We start from the raw sequence: 22,022 nt of genomic DNA, 5'->3' as shown, positions 1-22,022 counted from the left end.
AAGGGAAATAGAAATGTGCTGGTACCCTGTTGTTTTCTGAAGGATGTGCAGGCTTTAACAGCCAAATTATTATTTATTCTCTCATCTTCATAATACTACCATCACCAGATTCTTGTGCACACCACAAGAAAATTGGCATTATACTTCTATTTTACATGTGCCAGATGTCCAGTCTTTTCAGTACTTCTCCATATTTGTCAGTCTTTTTCTGCATTTTCAACTGAACATTGTCATCTGATTTTCTAAACATACTTCATTGACAGGAACATTTGAAAAATCCATAATACTTTCAAATTCCCTTACTCTGGACAAGTTTCTCTGCCCTAAAATGTTGTCACCTGTTTATAGGCTGTATTTGCAGAATCCAGTGCTGAGTGCTACCAGCCTGTCATGTTATGCTTCAGCCAACTTCATGGTCCAGAAACACCTCTGGTGCTTACATCTTTCCTGCCTTTTGTCTTTGCTTTATTGTATCTCATGTGATACAATACGACCTTTTCCCGCGAGGCTGACATTAAACTTTATTGTCAGCCCTCCTTTATAGAGTTGCTTAAAATTTGACAGCTTATTTTTATGAGATTTCATTTTTCCATCCATTTCTGCCTCTTATTATTTTGTTCTTATATGGATAGCAGGTTACTCTTAATAAGAATATAATCCATATTTAGTTTTTGAAGGTCCATAATCCCATTTTTTTTTTCTTCAGGTTCTTGTGAGGTTTGCCTTCAACACATGCTCATGGTTTTATGATGTTTTGCCATGTTCTCCACCCATTTCTTCCATCCTTTCTCTCAATAGAAAGCCTGACCTCATTCAGCTACTCGGTACCCTATGAAGCACTGATTTCTTTCTCTTTGCCCAACACAAACTTCCTTTAAATAAAATGTTGTCTGATCTGTTTCTGCATGAAAATACTTTGTATTCGTTACATTATCAGGCCATCTGGGACAATGCTGCATAAACTCTAAGTGGTATTAATAATGTTGTTATTCTCTGTCCTTCTGGTCCTATATAATTAAAGTGCAGGTTTAAAGTGTACATTCCATGTTGACAATTTTATGCCCTTTTTTTTCCCCACCAGGGGGTTGATAAATTAATCTGTATCTAAATAATGTGCTAAAAACCCTCTAAATGGAATGTTGAACCTCTTAAGTATTAAACATTGGCAGTTTCAGTTGAGTAAAATTTTGCATGCTGAAGCTCTGAGTTAGCTCTTCCGGGAAAAGTAAAAGAAAAGGCTTTCTGTTTAGATTCTAATACTGATGTCATGACTTTGCATTGCCTTGGTAATTCTGCTGGACAACTGTTTTGGAATGACATTTTAAGGCAGTAGGAGCTGTCTTCTCTGCTGATGGCTACTCCTTCTGTAGCAGAGCTGGCAAGGAGACTATGTGCTTGCACTGCACTGCAGCCTTCCTGTCTCTGAGTTTAGTGTGATAGCCTAAACCACTGAGAAAAATGAGTTTGCACTGGAAGCTGAAGTGGTTGAGGAATGAGCAGGCGTTCTGTGATTGTGGGAGCAGGAGGAGGTAGAGCCAGTTGCCAAAATGCTGTTTCATTCCAGTGCAGTTGGATTTACCGGTGACCGTCAGGGTGTTGCTGAGAGGGTTTTGTCGTACTGCTCTGTCTGACTTCTCAATTGGTACAGAAGTCAGTTGGCTAAAACTACCAATTCCCATTGCGTGAAGTCAATTAGCAGGCAATGCATTGTCTGCCAAGTGCCTCTTGGGAAGATGCCTTCAGTAACGGGACTGCTTATCTCCAAGTAGCTGCCAGTGAAAATGGAAAGAGAATAAAGCCTGTGGTATCCTCTCTTTTTCCCTTCTGGTGTGATAAAGCTCAGAGCAAAATTAAGTATTCAGCATCTCAGTAAATGTAATTCTTAATCTTAATTGACTGTACAATTGTATCTGTACCAGTTACACCCTTTCTGCAAAATGAATTCTCCTCTTTATTATCTAAATAAACTTCACACACAGCTAAATAAGAATACCTAAGCTTTTCTTTTCAGGGTCTGTCCGATCAATGTGATATTATTTGAGAAAGAAATACTTCATATTCCATATATATTTAAAAAAAAAAAATAATTGGTTGAGCACCAAGACTCCCCTGGTTTCAGCGCATCTACTAATTCTGCAGGAAGCATAGAATTAAAAAGGTGCAAAGATGCACCTTTGCCTCTGGGTCAAAGGCAAAGGTTTCAAACCATGAAACCTGCAGAAAACCTTTTGGGAACTTAAAAAAATTTCCAGTAGCCTTATTATTTTAATGTCTGTATTGTAAACATTGTGAGGCAAAACACATTGCCCATATATGTTACATATTAAGTCTTCAAACTTCTGTTATTTAGTGTGCCTTACTTTAGCCTTTTTCCATTGACTTAAGCAAAGCATGATACATTATTCATTCGTTAGAAGCATCATAATTTGAGTTGATTTAGATTTGTTGTTTAAACCTCTCCCCTCTTCCAGAAATTTTTATGGGATGCTCTTTCATTGGCATGTTTGGTCTATTGGGTGTAACCAACTCCAGTGGTATAATGCACCTAGCACTTTCCTCCTTTGTCATAGAGCTAATATATTAAAGGCATTAAAGGTCATTCTTAAGGTTCAAAACTATTGCTTTAATTGGTTTTAGAAACTATAGCCTTTCTAATGGCAATAGCATTTCTCAGCCTTTATGCAGGCATTCCTTCCACATTTTAGTTTTTCAGCACCGCTAATCTCTTTTCACTTGGTTGCATTTTAGAATTCACCTTCTGCGTGAAAATTCTTTGCATGATTGTCAGAAATAACTCTGGTTCCCTTCAAATAGAGACTCTTTGGCACGTGTTCAAACAGACTACCAGAAACCTTACAAATAGCGACCCAGCAACAATTCTATTAATTGTACTGGTACCTTCTCTCAGAATGGTGTGAGTAAGTGACAGGCTCTTATTTCAAAAGAGGCCAAAAAGCCATTAATGAGCTAGACTACCTCGTGAAAATGCTGCTCTTACATTCTTCTGATTTTCTCTTCTCTTCTGTGGCTTGAACTACCAGTCAAAGTGGTTCTAAAACCTCTTTCCTTACTGTAGTATTATGAATAAAAGAAAATAAATACAATTGCAATGAGTGTTTCTAAGGATCGTGGGAGGGGGAATTACCTGCTCTGACAACCACAGCTTTGTAGAAATGATTATTTAAGCAAACAAGCATGGAATCAAATTCATTTTTTTCTTCATTTTTGTTTATATTAAAAACATTTAAGTAATCAAAGGAAGGGCTTAATTAAATTTGCTTCTTTTTTAGAAGGATAGCAGTCACTACATTGGTGTTTTGGGGAGGAGGAAGGTTTGCTGGAGGGGAGGGTGACTGGAGGATTGCCACTGTCAACTAAGCAACAGTTTTATAAATAATCTTAGTCTTTGGAAGGGGCAGAAAAGACCCTAAACCTCATAATACACGAAATGAAAAAAAACATATAGGAGTCAGGAATTTTAACAGTTCACCTTCATAATCTAGTGTACTGAAAAGTCACTGATTTCTTAATTACTATGGCCTTCAAGATAAAGTTGTTCTTTCTTGTGAATGGAGCTTTCTAATGTTTGAATGCCAAAACTAGAAGCTGTACGGTTGTTTCATGATAACTTTATTTACACTTCCCATGATAGTTTCCTAAAATGTCCCCTCAGTCTTGTCTCATTTTACCTTCCTGATTTCTACTATTTTTCTTCATGTTTTCATCTTTCTCCCTCTCATTCTCCCTTATACTTTGTTTTTATAAGTCTGTTGATTAATGATTGTGTATTATGCCAAGCACTCAACTACATCTTTGTGAGCTGTGTGATATTAAGCAGGATTAAAAGCTCCTGAGATTGGTTCTTACAGTACCACTCAAATTATATTAAAGGAGAAGGGGGGGAAAAAAAGGAAAGGAGAGAAAGGGGAAAAAGAAGGAAAAGAAGAGAAAGGAAATGAGATCTGACAGAATGGAACTTGACAGATAGAGTTTAACCAAAATAGAGTGACGAGTGACCTGATCACACTGCAGACACTGGGGAAGTGCTTTGCGTAAATGCAGAATTTTATTTGAGAACTGGGAGCTCTATGTATGTATCTCTTACAAGCTAAGCTTGGCATGTGTACAGTTTCACCATTTCTGTTGTCTTTTAAAATTCATCCTTAGCTAAAAGTCCGAAGTACAGCCTTAAATAAATAGCTATTGAACAGACTCTCTTACACTGAGATGCAAAGATGCTTCTAAGGATGACCTTTTACAGAGAAAAGTCATGTGGAAAGGGTTTAGGCACATTTATTGAAGGCAGTTCAAAGACTCACATGGCAGGAAAACTTAAACGTCACAGATAAGGCAGCTTTCTCTATTTTTAGCAGCTCAAAGTGCGATTCGGCTGTCTACAGTAGCCTGGCAGAAATGAGAGCAAACCCTGCTTCTTCGCAGCTTGAAAGGAATGGGTCTGAACACTGGGGGAGGATGCAATAAGTTACGAGACATTAAATTGATGATTGTTTTCCAGTGTCTGCATTTGTTTCTGCTTTCTAGTTTAAATCAAAACATTGGTCTTTTTATGGACTTACACAGAATATTAGCTCATAAATATCATTTACCTCTTAAACAGGTAAGCTGTCAGCCAGAAGTCTTGCACATCCAGTGGAGTTCTGGAAAGCTTTTGCCAAGTTGGTTTCTATATATACATATGTATACAGAGTCATTGGTCTTGTTTCACTGTGTATTGTTAAGATTTTTAGTTGGTTGCAAGAATCCGCTATAACCGTATCTATCTTTTTCCAGAAAATATGTGTTAACCTTCCGATGCTACCATAAATAGATCTCTTTGGTCTCACTATAAAATGTTTCACAGCCATCTAATTAGTCTTACGGCTTTTTTTGAAACTTTTCTGATTTATCAAAACCTTTTCTTAATTCCTGACATAACAAATGCATTCAATACAGGCAGTATATGCAGGTGTCAAGTGAAAAGATTATGTCTACTTATGGATAAAAAAATTAAAACAATTATTATAGCATTCAGTTGCTTATGAATTTTGATACATACTTTGGTCAGTACATTCCAAACTTTTGAGCAACTTCATATAGCTGCCATGTTTTTAAAATTAACTTTTCTCGTACGTGCTTCTCTTCAGCTGTACTTCATGTGTACTTTTCTTCAAATCTCTTATCTTCTTCCCTTCCCAAGGGATTTTAAAACAAATGTTTTTAAGACCAATCCTGACTAATGCATTGGACTTGACATTCAAATTTTTTACCAGTCGACTGGGGAGTTATTCTGATTTTTCACTGAAATATAGAGCTTTTGCTTCTGTTTTGCTTAAAATTTACTGCATTTTTATGTCCAGAAGCTTATATCAGAGTTCATGATTTTTAGATGCATTATTATTAGTTATAATGTATTAGTTATATGCTTATCTTTTCCCTAGAATTTTGTTCAGAAGAATTCCCAGGAGTATGGCTTTACATATGGAGGAGGACCAAAAAAGGATCCAAATGAAATGGAAATATCTGGTGCAAAATAGCTGACATGAAACTAAAATTTTAGCATCAATATACACTGTGACTGAACTTTTCCACATTCTGCAGCACCTAATTTTAAAGGCCGTCCCTGGCCCTGTTTAGTCTGTTAATGCAAATAGGGCCGTTAACTCTGAAAATCTTTGCATGAAAATAAACCTAATACTACTTCATAATTTTAGTAGAAAGGTTTTATGACTTGCCGCTCCCTGTCATAAGTGACACTTGGTTTAGACTGTTCATCTGTGGCATCAATGATGTGAATACAGTTCTCTCTATATACTTTTCTTTGATCGTGGGAAGGTCATTATTTCTTAGCAAAACCAGTATTTATGCCCATTGCAATATAAAACAAAATGGTGTGTTTGCTTTATCAAAAATGTAGAAATTTGCTAAAATCTTAACATCTTTCATATGATATATGCATATAAACACACAATAATTACATGTGAATAACAAAAAGTACATTTTCTGTGAGGCAATGTGCTGAATAAATGTTAAACAAATTAAAATTGCGTAGAGGATTCTACTGAGGTATTAACTTCTTTACATTAGTATATTTAATTTGCCAATACAGATTTCACTGAATTACATTTAACTTATCTTTGGGATTCCTACCTTAAAATTTCTCAGGCAAAACTTAAAATATATTCCATTTGACTGCCTCAAAAATAGATGGTTTTGCTAATTTGATAGCTAATGCTGTCTGCTTAACATACACGAGAGAAATTATTTGTCATGCTCTTACTCAAATATCTTCCTAATCTGAAAATTACTGGTACATCATGTGGCTTTATGCTTTTTTTCCTTTTTTTAAAACTTTCTTATTTTAATTGTCAGAAATTCTTGTAGGTAGAATATTTAATCTGCTCTTTGTTAGCATGTGTTCTATGCTGCCATTGTTCACATCTTTGGCTTTCTTCATACCCTTGTGTCCTATCTTAAAAACTAATTAAATTCAGAGCACAGAGAATCATTTCAATAGTCAAGAGTCAAGAGGACGTAGAGACACAGAACACAACAACTGGACAAGAAACGTGTGAAACCAGTGCTGGTTTCCAGAGACACTGGAAGTAGGTACTGGCCAGAATGGACACCGTTCCACCTCTGGGGGCTTTGTGCAAGTTCCTGGTGGGTACTGAAGTAGAAGAGGCACCTTGAGCGACCTCTCTGTATGCTTCCAAGGGAAAGAAAATAACTCCAGCATGGAATAAATGAGTATTTTATACAGCATGAAGGGAAGCTAGTGAAGACCCACCTAGCTCTTCCAGAAAGAACCCTCATAGATCTCTGACAGCTGTGCCACACTCCAAAGGTGGTGTTACTCTTAGATTTTATTTTCACATATGGCTCTTCACTACTGATAACTTTTCCTCAGCAATAATGTGAATGAAGTTACTCTAAAAGAAACTATGGATACCGACTTTTCACTATTTTGTGTTTTGTCATCAATGAAATGCTTTCTTTGTTATTTACATGTAGCTAAATACATGGTCCGGTAAGCAGCAACCACTTGTGAAAAGTGTTCTCAGTTAAAAAACTTCATTTAGATTTTTGTGGCAAATTTATGGTGTAAGTCCGTGTATTGTTTAACAGGTAGTAAGGACTCCTGCCACACTGTTGGTCTCGCACAACAGCAGGATTCTCAAGCTAGTGGTGTTTCTGCTCAATGAGAACAGGTTGACAAGTCACTGCTTGTGATGAGCCAAGAGTATAGCAGGATTACATCTATTTTTTGTGAACTTAATACGGTTACTCTGAACAGCTCAAGTAGTTTTTGTAGTATGACAACTCTCATCAAAAATAGGCTAATTAGAGAGGCTTTAACTTGACTCTAGGTGACTTGGGCTAATTGCACTGGAGCCACGCTCTGACAGATGCCAAAGTACTGAGCAAATAATTCTTTAAGAAGTGGTGCATTTTGCCTACAACCTGAATCTGTAACAATTAAGGAATGTAAAGCCTATCATCATTAATGGTGCTGTAGGGTTCAGAGCATGAGATGGCCCTTTCTGTCATGAAAAATTAAACAAATACAGGTTTGGGACTTGCTTTTGAGTAAATGTGATGAATTGTTTAATAGCTTTAGAATGACAATTCTTGTTACTTTTTTGATGTAATGCAGACTAAGGAGTAGTCTGTCATTTACAATCAATCCCCTGAGGAAATATTTGATAGAACAATTAGACTGGATGTTAAGAGTTTGGCAAGCTTTAGGGCAACATTGACAGTGATTCTTTATATGCAAATATTTAGGAAACTGTCAACCAGAGTTATTAATACACAGAATTAGAGCCTGAAATTCTAAAGTGCACGTAATATAGCCGTTCAAAATACATCTTTTGTTTTGTTAGACATGGATGATATCACAGATTTCAACAGAATTCTTTTGCTGCTAAAGTTAGAAGCGACATTTAATGGATATAAGCAGTCTGGAGGTGCAGTTGTTGAGAAAGAAAAAAAGGTACTTTGTTTAATAGCCTCAAGGATTCCTGTAGCAAAGGAGACCATTACTGTTCCCTTATTTTAAAAACAAACAAAAAAACCCAAAAACCTGGCAGATGTTGCATATGATGAGAGATGTGTTGGCTGTGTATTGCAGTTCTTCAGATTCAGGAGCTGCACTGAATCCCATCACTGAAATCTATTTTCTGTTTTCTGACAGCTGTTTTTGCCATTTACTTTAAAAGCAGATGGGGAAAATGCGAAGAAGAGCTGTCAATTTTATTACCATGTATAATCAGCATCTGTGCAATACATCAGACTCATTGCACAGCTTACACTTTCTTCTCTGTAGTAAAAATTCTTTTGGGATTTCTTGACAAGCTTCTTGCAGACTTTTTGTAAATGAGTAGATGCTGGAATTAAAAGTATAGATTAATTAACTGCTAAAGCCACTGTTGTATTGACCGAATTTACTTAATCGAGATGTTATGTTCTGATTGTTTAATTATAAAATATATGGCTAATTTGCTGCTCCATATTCAAATTCATGTTTTCTTAAGGAAGATGTTTTGTTTTATTTTATTGTTATGAAATACTTTTTTTAGATATATCTCTGACCCCTTCACATGCATTTAGGTGCAGCACATCTCTGTGCAGTATTTTTTACCTTTCTCTACAGACTTAGTATATTGTACCCTATCTGCATGATTTAAAATAAAAATGATTCTGTAGAGAACAGGGTGTTCTTCATTCCCAGTCTGCCCTCTTTCCTGGTGCAGAAGTCTTTCATAGAAATTACTTTTTATAGTGGGAAAATAAGCTAGTTTAAAAGTGTCACTATAAATAAGCATGTTGTCTGTCTCTGTAAGTGCGGAAGTAGTAATCAGTAATGGTGTGCTGCAGGCTTGTAGTAGAGAACAGCATCCTCCTGGAAAGTGTCACAGGGCTCTCTGGGGACTGGGTGGGAAGAATCCGTCTACTGGCTGGGGACCTACTTTGATTTGATTTGATTAGGTTGGAAGTCACAACTGCAGAAGCACCTTTGTTTCTTAGAATAGTAGGTGGTTGTACATTATGGTGTCTGCAGTGATAAGCAGGGGGGAAAGATTTAGAAAAAGAAATGTTCACAGTACATTTCCTAGATAGGAAAGATTAGGGAATAGTCTTCAAAAAAGGTTTCAACCAGTTTGGCAGTGTTAAAAGACAGTAAAACACTTACTGATGAAGGACTTCTTTGAAGTGAAACACTAAAAGGAGCAGGAGACTTAATACTAAGAGCATTAATTAGCGTTTGTGTGGTGATGGGCAGAGTAGTTCTTATACATGAGGCAGTGCAAGCTTTGATGAAGCATGTACTTAACTGTCTTCCTCCATTATCTTATCTTATTAAATATGCTACTAAAATTGACTGTGGCTTTTGAAAAAGAAACCACCGAGGCATGTTTATGATACATAAATGATCATTTATAAAAAAGAATGACTTCTGGGATGACTTTGAAAGGAGATGTTGTGCACAAAATTTAATACAAGTTCCATGGAAAAATACTGATATTAGCTTTTTGTTCTTCTGTAATATAATGGTACTTCTGGCCATGTCATTTGCGAGCACTTAATACTGAATTTTTTCAGTAATAGAGAACTACAATCCATCCTATTCCAGAATTAAAAATGTTTTATTTAATATGAGGAATTTATATAAAGGAGTTTTTAATTACTATGGGTTTTATCAGTAGAATGCAAATTTCCTTTAGAAATTAGTCTATCTGTGGTTTGTGACCCTGGAATATATCTAATTAGATTTTCTCTGGAATAGTGAACGCAAATTTGCGCTCTGTGAAATTCAGCTGATTCTAGGAAGATAAAGCAGAAGATTAGAGGATAACAAAGCTTGAAAATGTGAATTTGATTTACTTTCTTTACAAAGTGGGGTATAAAAGATTTTCCTTCTATATTTATATAATCGTATTTTTCCTTTCTTATACTAATCTCATTTTCTAAAATGTGATGTGTTTTAGCACGTACACTTTGGTGTGAGTTAAGAAAAGACATACTTAGATGATCCTACTATAACAAATCCTTTATCCAGAAGAGCTTGTAAATTTATCCCAGTACTGCACAGTCTGTCTATTAGACTATAAATTTCTCACTAAAAGGAAATGTTAGGTAAAGTTGATATGGAGTTCATTTTACATATCCACCAGAGAATGGGTAGTTCATTCTATTAGAATTGCTAGAAAATTAGCTTTCAGAAATATACTGTAGTAGGACTTCTTCAGGTTTTGGACCCATATAATTTGTAGGCAAATTGGACAGCAGTAAATTAAATCTGCTATTCCATCTTCTCATAAAAAATGGCATACATGTATCCTGTAAGGTACTTCAGTTTATAGAACTAACATATTTTTAAATTAAAAGGTAAACTAGAAAATGCTTTTAGTCTTAGCTTAACACTAGACCTTGTCTTTCTCAAGTTGTGTGCCATATTGTGTCTAGTTAAGAGCATTATATGTTTAAAGATAGGTGGACGTAGAAGGGAGCCCCTCCAGCACTAGGTTACAAATCTCTACATCATGGGCTAATAAGCAGCATTTATAAATGAGGCTTGTGACAGCCTCATGTGGGAGCATTGCCACTGCAATACCTGTCTTTCCCGTATACACAGAGGCATTTTTCCCCAGTGTCTCTCTCTCCAGCAATTCAAGTCCTCCTCTGTAACATGGCCTAATCCTTCCCTGTCCTTTTCACCCCCCTTTCCTTTTCTAGTCCTCTGCCTATGCCTTACGTGTTTCCATGTGCAAGATATTCTTTGGCTGGTTTTCAAAGCTACATATCTGATAAATGTCTGGTCAGGCTATCCCTGGTAGTTAGGCAGTTGGTTGCTGCCAAATAGAGTGTGTAACAGGAATGGATGGATGGCTGCCATTCCCTTCATGGCTGGGTTAATTTGGTTTCTCAACTCCTTCCCATTGTTAAAATAAGGAAATGTTTAGAAATTTATTATCTGAAGGTTTTACCTCTCTTTGACCTAGCCAGCTGAATAGAAAACTAACTAGATGATAAGCATGCATACTCTTTATTTTCTGGGGAAACTAAGCTAAAAATGTAGTATAAGAACAGAAAATACTTGGGTTTAGTCTAATTTGGTGTTGACCTTTAACTTAAGCAAGTTTTTACTTATTCAGATGGTTGCCTTCTGCATCTACTCAAGTGTGCTGGAGAAGAGTGACTTTGTTTCTTTATAGCCTAGTCAGTACTCTTGATCTGATGCAAAATGTGTTTCATGGATCCGAAAGGCTCAGCCAAGGCGAAGAAAGTATATGAAAGAATATCGTGTTTATGGAAAAAGTTAACAGTCTCGTGCCATGGGATTCCCATGGTGTTTAAGACATACCTGAAAACTGTAGCAAGGTGGCAACATTTTCCTAGTTAAGGACTTTTTTAAAACATGAACTCTGTCTAAAACAGCTCTGATGAAATGAGATTTTCTGTGTGTCAGGAAGATTTTTGAGGCTTTTTTTTTTTTTCTTGGCTTCTTTATAAGCCATTCAACAACAAATTCTGGTAAGGTAAAGCATGGTCAGACTTAAGAAATTTTGAGTATTAAATGTATGGATATCTCCATCTGAACAAAACTTCACAAAAGCAGCAAAAAATCTTTCTTCAGTTCAGCTATACTGTGATCTCTGGAGAAACTTTACAAAACAAAACAGTTGTTGTAAGAATAGTTTCTTGGAAAGACTTGCTCAAAGTGAATATATAGCTTATTAGTTACACTGCACACACAGAGTATTCATATATCTCTTTATCAGAGCAAAAGTGAAACAGAAGAGAGTTAATAGGACAAGGCTATAAGGAAAAAATAGGCTAATATTCCTGCATCTAGATTTAAAAAAGCTTTTTGACCTTAGATCCCGAGTCAACATCCAAGTAATTTAAAATAATGCAGTAAATTCTACAGAATTTTGATTCCTTATATGAAATAGATTTTTGGCATTGTCTTTATGTACGTAGATCATAGTAAGAGTTGATACCTGTGCATGTAAGAGGGAAATAGAAAGCTTATTAGATAAGCATGGTATGTAGTTCAAATAATACTGCCTTTTCCTGTTGTACTTTTTAGTATAAATAGTTTCATTCCTTATGTCTACACAATATAAATTTTTACACTGCTGTAACCATGAAATACTGTGGTGTGTGAAGAAGTAGCTTCTATTTTAAATGTGCTTATTGCTGAATCTGTTTTGACTTGCTGGCAAGTGGGCCATAGGTCTGTATCAGCATAGATTTCCCATATGCAAAGCTCTGAAAGTTCAAAAAATTCTTGGAAAACTGTTTCCATCAGCAAATTCACACTTTGCAGCATGGCAAGTTTCAGTCACAGTCACTATACATACAAAGCAAACGTGGCCAGTAACATAAACTACAATTTTAGATTAAAACACTTGTCTAAAGAAGTTAGAAGTGTGGCTGTGCAATCCTAGTATTATATCTTAAAGAAAATGTGTTATGTACTGTATCTAAAGAAATCATGTGTGCATGTTTAAAAATACGGCATTTGCCTTACTGTAGGTAGCAACATACGTTATTTGTTCTGAAGGAACATTCCTCTCCCCTTTCCTATGGTTTGCATGTTTCAATGATTAATTCACAGAAGTCTAGACATTTCTAAATAAAACTATAAAAATTGCTGTATGTGAATAATACATTGGGAGTCAATTAACACTAACTCAAGTTTGAATTTTTGAATGACAATTCTAGCTTAAATTTTACAAAAATCTTGTGTGCTCTGAAAATAAGTTTTCTTTAGATACAAAATCAAGTTTGGGTTTTAATTTACATTACACTCTATAGGTTAAAAGGTTTGGTTTTACAGACAAAACCTGATTCTTTTGTAATGAAAGCTGAAATGAAAGATAAAAAATGTACTGAAAAAGAAAGCAAAAGCAGCCTTCTGTGTTAAAGTCTATCCCTTCTAGTTTGTTATAGCTTTAGATTGCTGATTGGCTTGGGTTTTGTATTTTTATGTTGTTGCTATTCTTTTGCAGACGGTTAGAACAAAATTCAATCAAGGTCATACCTCCTGGAGCTTTCTCACCATATAAAAAGCTTCGAAGAATGTACGTACCCAATAATTTAGATTGAATTTTTTATTTTCATATATATACACACACACATATATATAAAAAAATAAAAAACAAGTCAAGATCATACAGAGGAACTGCAGTCAATGTGTGAGCATTTAAGAAATTTGACTGCTGAAAGATTAACTGATATGGCAGCCTGATTATTAAGACCGTATAGCATCTTTGTCACATTAATAATAATGGTTCTTTACCAAGTATCAAAATTATTTAATATGGTTCTGCATAGAAGCAATATGTTACTGTAGTGAATATTTTATAAAAAAAATAATGGGGATAAGCCACTGTTATTTCAGAGTATCTTTGAGGCTGTATAGTCCTGTGGCCATAGCAGACAGAGTATTCTTTATAAAATGTACTTAAGCAATTAGGAAAAGTAAATCTTTTTGTCACTTCTTTTTAAACATTTGAAAGGTCTATTTTTAATCATGCATTTTGTTTCAATGTACTGGCAATTTTAGTGGTTTTATATTAAAATTCTTTGGCAGTGTCTCACATAAATACTTTAATTTCTCTCTCCCTTCCATGCCTAATTCTAATTACATATTATTTTAATGTTTGCTATTTTGAAAATAACTTGAATTAATTGAATCAAATTTCATTTATTTCAGTGACCTGAGCAATAACCAGATCTCTGAAGCAGCTCCCGATGCTTTCCAGGGTTTACGTTCACTCAATTCACTGTAGGTATTTGTTTGACCTGTAAAAACAGAAGCAAATTTCTCATAATCTTATAGTGAAATTATTTTGGATCTTTGGATCCCTGCAGAATTTTCATATAAATTTGATCAATTCTGAAAGCTGTAAAAATGATTTCAGAATGTTAGAGTGATAATTGAATATTGTATCACAGCTGGACACTAAAAATGTATGGTTTTTTTATAAATAAATTCATGGCAAAGAATTGAACAAAATCAAACATATATTTTATTCCCCAGTTAGTTGTTTTTACAAACAGCAAATCCACTTACCAAGGTCCCTTGGTAAGGCTGTAAACAGTGAGGTGCTGATTCTGCTGAGAGCTCTTTGGGCAACACACCTTTTGGGAAAATGTGTGATCCTGCTACCTCACAGGACCACAAGGATCTTGCAAGTATCAAGTTGTTGCTGTTAAATTCCCTTCAGGAAAATGGAAATTTCTTTATTTTTAAAGTCAAAATCATATAGTATACGCCTTTTGTAATGGTGGCTTTGTTTGCTTTATTATTTCCTGGTACAGTGTCCTCTATGGCAATAAAATTACGGAACTTCCAAAGGGCCTGTTTGAAGGACTCTTTTCTCTGCAATTGCTGTGAGTATTTTTTTAGTATTTATTCTATTTTGGGATAACTCAGAAGGGGAAACACAATAAGAGATTTATTCCTGGAGGAGAACTGGCAGGAAATCCCGTATGTAAGATCAGAGTATAATAAAAACAAATTATGTTAAAGCCAAAGGAGTCAAGACTGTTGTAGGCCAGCTTGCCATTCATCCACAAATTTGATCATATCTCAGTTAATGTCTCAGCCTAAAATGATTAAAATGAAACTATTCTCTTGTGTGGAATTTATAAGGATAAAACACATAAGATACGATACTGTCTTGCCCTGTAAACACCAAATAGTATGTATAAAGTTGTGTGAGAACCATAGGAGGAATATTTGTTTGTTTTATACAGAGAAAATACGTAGTGCAAATGCTATGTAATTTTATTTCTAGTTGTACCCATGGAAGAACAGAGTTGCAGTACAGTTTCATTGATGACTTTTAATGTTTTCTGACACTCTTCTCTGTACAATTCTTTGACTCTGTGAACTCCAGCTGCTATTTCGTGTAACACTTTGGAAATTTCCATGTGTAATCTTATAAACGATATCTATTTAGATTTAATACTGGGAATAAAGAAGAATGTCATGATGATATGTTTATCAAATATTGTCAATATTTAGCAGAAGAGGCTGTGCACTAGTACTGTGTAAAAGAAATTTGTGAAATAGGCCATAAAACAATGGTGGTGTTTTTGGAAGAAATTGTCCCAGAATAACTGACTTGTTGATGTAAAGCTTCTTCTTAAAGAATTTAAAGCTTCTTCCCACTTGATTAGAAGTATTTATTGTCCAGACTTCATAGTGTAGTGATTGGCAAAATGTCTATTATTAACAACTCATTGAAGATGGCGAAACAGTAAGGAAATACAAAGAAAATGAAAGTTCTAGCACCACCTAGAGGTTTACATTTTGATTTATTTTAGTCACAAACTAGTATAGTAGTGAGGGGGTGTGCATTCCTGTTTTCCTTTAAAGAGATTTTAGTTATAAAAACATATTTCAGATTTTGTAAAAAAAAAAAAAAACAGACGAGACATCTCTGAACTTCTGTTTATTCTCTCTTAAAAAAATGTCCATAGGTTGATATACTTTGCATAAACAATACATTTCAGTCTAAGTAAATTTCTACTTGTGTGGTGAAACTTTTTATCAGAGCATTGGTTTTCAAATCCACCATTCCATTCCATTTCTGGCTGGAAATGGAAAAAAAACAAAAATATTTGGTTATAAAAATACATCTAGTTGAATGACATTTTTATTTTTTTTCTCTTCAAAAGCATGAAGGAGTTGGTTTAGATTGGCTTGTTTGTTTTAACTTTAGAAGTCTGGGAGGTACAGGGAAGAAAAGGTTCCCTTTGAAGAAGGAGAGGAAAAAGGATCCAAGACAGATTTGGATATATTCCATGCCACCGGTTTTACTACAACTCTGTTAATGCGGCAGCATGCTGATTAGTAACATATAATTAAAAGTGCCACTGCACATCTCTTCCAGCTAATGAACACAGTGTTCAGTTCCTTTTTTGTTTGTTTATTTATTTGGCAAAAGGAACTAGTTTTCCTTGCAGATACTTGATTTTTTAAGCTTGTTTCTTTGTGCAGACAAATACCACACACACACGTTCTACCAGCACATACAAGAAATGTGATTTTAGCTGAATAAACCCACACATTTCAACTCCAAGGTACAAATATTTAGGAATAATTTCAGATCACCTAAATAAGATATTTCAATTCACTGAAATGCCTTATGTCACTGTCAATTAATATTTGTTACTACGTCTCTTGTTCTGGTTACAAATGCACACAAAGAATGATCTGTGAAAAACGCTGAAGCTGCAGCAACACTGAGTGAATTCTCTCAATTTTATAATTGTCTTCCATTAAACAGATTATTGAATGCCAACAAGATCAATTGCCTACGAGTTGATGCTTTTCAAGATCTGCACAACTTGAATCTTCTTTCTTTGTATGACAACAAGCTTCAGACCATTGCAAAAGGCACCTTCTCACCCCTACGTGCAATTCAGACCTTGTATGTATGCTCTTGTTTATGGTTGTGTTTAGTATGACTTCATATTCTACAGTGTACTAAAAATATCGGGAACTGCTGAGACCAAAGGGAAATAATGTGTGAAATTATCATTTTTTTCTTCATGAAAGGCATTTGGCTCAGAACCCATTTATCTGTGACTGCCATCTGAAGTGGCTGGCGGATTATCTTCATGCAAACCCCATTGAGACCAGTGGTGCCCGTTGCACCAGCCCCCGCCGTCTGGCAAACAAAAGGATTGGCCAGATCAAAAGCAAGAAATTCCGCTGCTCAGGTAATTTTCTTAGTTCAGCTGCTATTTTTCTTTTATTGGCAAAAAAAGTGGTTATAGACGTTCTAATGAAGGCAGCTGGCTCTCTATGGAATTCTTAAACATTGCAGAATCTTTTTTAGTTCTTTGACTGAAGGGAGGGAAATCATGGAAGTCATAGACTATGGGATCACGGAACATTACTATAGTTAGCACATTTGGCACTATTTCTGAGTAGCATTAAATCTAACAAACGAAATGCAATATATAATACTTCAGAATGAAATGCTAAAGTTATCCACTACAAGTATCACCAACATAAATCATTTTGTAAAATTTCCACAAGGCTCTGGAGTATGTGAAAGATCTAAAATTTTCTAGCTAAATATGGAAACATGACATATTCATTTTATACAGGGAGCTTACCTCATACTGAAATTTACTGTTTTCTTTCTCTAATCTTATTCCATTTCCTACTTACATTTCTCTAAATCCTAACTTTTGTCATATGGTATCCAGCTGTTCCAGGTGCATTTCACATTCTACAATTTATTCAGTCTCAAGTGCAAATACCAGATGAGAACTGTTCATTATCCATGTTCCGGATACATTTATGACTATTCACACTTTGTTGTTTATCAGCTTTCGTTGTGAATACACATTTTTTCACTTAATTATCTGTAGTTAACTGTAGTCCATACTTAATCTAATAAAACTCATTCTTTGCTTACTGACATTCAGGTGCATCTTCTATTTTTTTTTCTCTTTATTTAGCTAAAGAACAGTATTTCATTCCAGGTAGGTTTGGCTCTGCAGTAAGATTGACTAACTGCAGATACTCTCTCCCTTTCCCCAAAAAAGCAAAGTTTGTTATAGCTTTTAGGAAACTGATGCATGTGTATTAACATTAGTCAATACCTGTAGCTAGACATAGTTTTCCTTTGTAGATTACCAGTAGTTCTGTTTTCTGAACATAAGAGCTTAGCATGCAGCTCCATTTACTTTTTTTGTCTTACAAATTTGCACACAACCTACCAAAATTATGCCTCTACTTAAATTATTTAGAAGGTTGCACCTGCTAGTTCATATTTTGATTGACACCTTTACTTACCTTGTACCTTGCCTTTCTGCCACTACTGTTTTTAAAATGTAGCTCCTGAGCTGCTTTTAAACACAGGAAACCATACTACCATCAAAGAGCTAGTACAACTTTAAAAAAATAAACATTTTACAAATGAACATTTTCTTGCCTTGCTTTCATGCTCTACACTGGCTGCAGCTACTGCTTGCTCACTCTCCTTGTGTTTACGAATTCACAGTGGAATGCTTGGAAAAGAAAGCTGATATTCTTCATTAAAGGCATTCTGTGGTCACATGCATACAATGAATCAAAAATGCTTTCCATTAAAGAAAATACGACTTTAGAGTTGGGGAGAAACAGCAATTTACACACCGCTTTAAGCTACAATAAGTCTATGATGTTTTCACAAAAGATTTACTGATGTTGGCCCTAGCTCTTTGAAATATTTTTCTTTATTTATTTTACCTGGCTTGTCAGGTGTGTGCACTGATTTCTTAATGGAAAAAAAACAATGATGCACTTGCATTATGTTCCTAACAGATTATAAATGATTGATTGGCAAAATAAACAAGGGAATAATTAATCTATTGATGAATTACAGTATGTGATTTGCAAGGAGGGTTTTCTACCATAGCTTAATATCTTAAAAAAATCTACAATAATTGATTATGACACCAGTGCACTTGTTCTTTCAAGTACTACAGGTATATTGTCATTCTGCAGTGGTCTTTGTCTTTTAAGCTGGTATGTTTAACAGCTCTTCTCCTAATGCTGTGTGATATATCACTTAAATTTGCAGTAATCATGTGAAGTTCTTCATGCCCTCATACTAATATGTTGGTTTGAATATGAAGAAAAGATGAAATACAAAATAAGGCAGCAATTTGTCAGCATTGGCATCCGCGAAAATGTGTTTTAAAGCAGCATAAAACAGAGGGGGATTCAATTTCTCAAACCTGTAGTACCGCTCAATTCCTTAATGAGTAGAACAGCTGTATTCCTGCCACAGAGTGACTTCTACTCAACCTTACCAGCACAACTTTTGTCTCTGAGTTAGAAGTGTTTTCTTGCCAGCAAATGTCTTCACAGCCTGTTTATAATATGGCCACACATGCAGTTTAGGTTTGTTCATGTACCCTTTAAAAAATGCTATTCCTGAAAAAAAAAGAAGAAAAAGACTTAAATTAATCAAAAAGTGCCACAGACTTGCTTCTTGAAATACAGCTTCTGTGCTTTCTCTTTCTATCAGGTTATCAGGGAGATGCTACATAAAATTATTTTAGTTGTTGAAGACCTTGTCCCTGAATATTTTAGTTGTTCACTTTAGACTGCTAACAGTGATTTACTCTGGATGCAGGAGGAAAAAAAATGTATTTGTAGCCTTGCTTATTGGATATTTAAAAGAGCTAAAAACACTTCTTTACACGTCAGTAAATACTGTAAAAATGTTAGCATTTCTTTAAAAACTTGAATATTTTTTATATTTGTTTTAAATATGTCATTGGGAGATCTTCCTCTGCGGATGCTAGGAAGTCTTAGTAGAATTTCATTATAGTCATTTGGAAGACTAAAGGTTATACAAGTATTAAATCATGAATTTGAAAAAATACCGTTTGTCTGCTAGCTCATAGAAATATTCCATGTAGTTATATCATATGTGTTACTTGGACATCTACAAATGCTAGATAACATAGTATGTGATGACTGTTGAGGTTTTTTTTCCTCCCCTGAGGAATCTGTTTCTCCTATGTTTCTTTGGTTTGTTAAGGTTTTAAGTGGCATAGCGTGTGTATATGTTCAAGGGAGCAGCTTTTAAAGAATACATTCAAAATAGTGAAGAATAATGCATGGGAGGCATTATCATCCTATATGAAATCTGTAATTAACCCTGATCTTTTCTTCATTTTTTGATGCCACTTAAAATGAATTATTCTTTCTCTCTGCTGACGATGGTACCCCTTAGCAACGTCTTCTAATCAAACTAAAGTTGAGTAGAGAACGTGAAAGCTTAGTTCATGTTTTTGTCTTAATTGGGATTACTCTGTCTTTCTTTCCTTCTTGGCTATCTTTACTTTTGCAGGAGTTCACCATTTTGGCTGTAAGTAAAGTTCAGTGTCTGAACTAAATCACAATGTACCTCCCAGCCCTGATGCACCTTCTACTAGTCTCAGTCTTTGTCCAAGAAGAACCCACAGGTCCTTTCAGCTTCTCTTTGTTTTCTTTGTCACCCACCCTCAGTTCCTTACTGGATGTTTTCTCCTGATATGTTTAGGACGTTTTCTTTGACTGACTCTGGGAAATGGTGGAGGAAACTTGCTATGTGGTTCATTTTTTTTGTACTTTTTATTTAATCTGTGACAGTAATACTGTTACTGTGGCACTGGACATTCAGTAATAAGAATGCCATGTCATGTAAGCAAGTATCAAACTTCAGATGCTTCTGTAACTTATACCTACTCCTTCCTCTTTTCCCTTGCTCTTATCCTTGGCCTAATGGATGCAGTTTTGATAATGTAGCGAGATTTTCTGTTGTGCTTGATCTAACCATGTGGTTGTGAGGTATGAGTAAAACATGGTTCTGTCAAGCACCATGGAACGTCACGCAGCTTTCTACAGCATGGCAAGCTGCTGAGGCTTAAGTCAGGATCACACATTTTTTAAATTAAAGCTGAAAACAGGGCTTTCAATCTTATGTGTTTGAGATGATGTGGAGTATCGAGACTATGAACAAAAAATCACAGAGGTTAATGAAGTCCAGTCAACAATACAAATTTGTAACAAGAGAAAGAGAAAAGGTGGCATTCAGGATCTATTTATTCTTGATAGCGAGAAAGAAAATAAATTCTAAAAAAATCAGTGGCATTTGTGTGATTAGCTATGAACAAAGCTAGATTGGCTGACAACATAATCAGCAGAAAGTACAGCTGTGAAAAGCTCAAGTTAATGTTATCCTGTTATGTGAAGTTGGTCACAGTTTCTTTTTCCAGCATATCTTAAGCCCCTATATTTAACCCTCTCTTGAAGCCCTTGTGTCTGTTCAGTATCACAAAGTTTATCATACATTTCCCAAGTCGCCCACCCATTATCTGCATTGCAGACATCTTTTCAACCTTCTCACAAGAAGCAAATCTTATACTTTATTGACTCAGTATCTGTATTTTGACTTGACTCTTCCACAGGCACTGAAGATTACAGATCCAAATTAAGTGGAGACTGCTTTGCAGATTTGGCTTGCCCTGAGAAATGTCGCTGTGAAGGGACCACAGTGGACTGCTCCAATCAGAAACTCAACAAAATTCCTGATCACATCCCCCAGTACACAGCGGAGTTGTAAGTTGAACCCATAATGAAACATTATTTGCTTATGGAAAAACTAACTAAAATTTTCAAATATAAAACCTCATCTTTACTGTTTTGAACAATAAAAATTAAGTGTAACCTCTGTGGTGCACTTCAAAGGACTAGATATTAACAAAAATTATTTATGCATCATTTCAGTACCGTGTAGCCTTAAAAACTTACGATAAATAAATAAGGTAACTATTCTATGTTTCTAGTTCTCCAGTACATGAGCTACGCTCTTGGATTTTTTTTGAAAGGTAGTGGGGTTTATTTTGCTTTTAATTTTAACTACAAGAGCAAGTAGGACATCCAGAAACCAGGTGTCTGTCTTAAAAAGTGCTACCTAGGTGTTTAATAAAACAGAGCTGATACTTCTTGTGCAAAGCACACACTATGTGTGTCAGGCAGGAGACCAGAGGAAGATAAAGCAGACACACAAGACAGAGTTGGGTTAAAAAGATGAGGTAATAACATAATGAACAGAGATGAGCAGAAAAGAAGTCACAGATTATTACTTGCTTAATAAGTGCCATATGGGAGTGATTTATAGGCATTACAACTGAAGTGGTCTTCAAGGAGGGATAGAAAAATAAAATTAAGACAGCTTTACAAGGTTTTCCCATGCACAAAGCATAGTATGAAAGGGAATGCAGAGATGCTTGAAAGATCAGCAGAAAGGCAGGAGATGAAAGTAGCCATCACTGGCAGAGCAAAGATGGGAGGAAATAGCTGTTTTTCCTAGGAGATTCAGTGTAAAGAACAAGAAAGAATGTTGAGGGGCAAAAGAGAGGGACTTTGATTTGATGTAGAAAAGCGGGGACAAAGATGTACTGTCATCAAGTTGTGACCCACAGGGGTGAGATGAGCGACAGCGTGG

At 35.4% G+C, this 22,022-nt stretch overlaps 1 protein-coding gene across 1 annotated transcript in view; it reads left to right on the top strand.

The window, feature by feature from the left end:
- The window catches only part of SLIT2 (slit homolog 2 (Drosophila)), a 272,375-nt gene that overhangs the window by 185,927 nt on the left and 64,426 nt on the right, over nt 1–22,022 (top strand). Inside the window, exons 11-17 of the mRNA XM_009324114.1 lie at nt 13,020–13,091; nt 13,727–13,798; nt 14,335–14,406; nt 16,311–16,454; nt 16,583–16,746; nt 17,497–17,520; nt 20,983–21,133. Coding sequence (XP_009322389.1) covers nt 13,020–13,091; nt 13,727–13,798; nt 14,335–14,406; nt 16,311–16,454; nt 16,583–16,746; nt 17,497–17,520; nt 20,983–21,133 — 699 coding nt within the window. The remainder of the gene's footprint in view (nt 1–13,019; nt 13,092–13,726; nt 13,799–14,334; nt 14,407–16,310; nt 16,455–16,582; nt 16,747–17,496; nt 17,521–20,982; nt 21,134–22,022) is intronic.

This window comes from Pygoscelis adeliae, unplaced genomic scaffold, assembly GCF_000699105.1.
Source record: "Pygoscelis adeliae isolate BGI_AS28 unplaced genomic scaffold, ASM69910v1 Scaffold24, whole genome shotgun sequence".
NCBI lineage: Eukaryota > Metazoa > Chordata > Aves > Sphenisciformes > Spheniscidae > Pygoscelis > Pygoscelis adeliae.
Note: the sequence above shows the minus strand (reverse complement) of the source record. Positions and strands in the feature narration are given on the sequence as shown.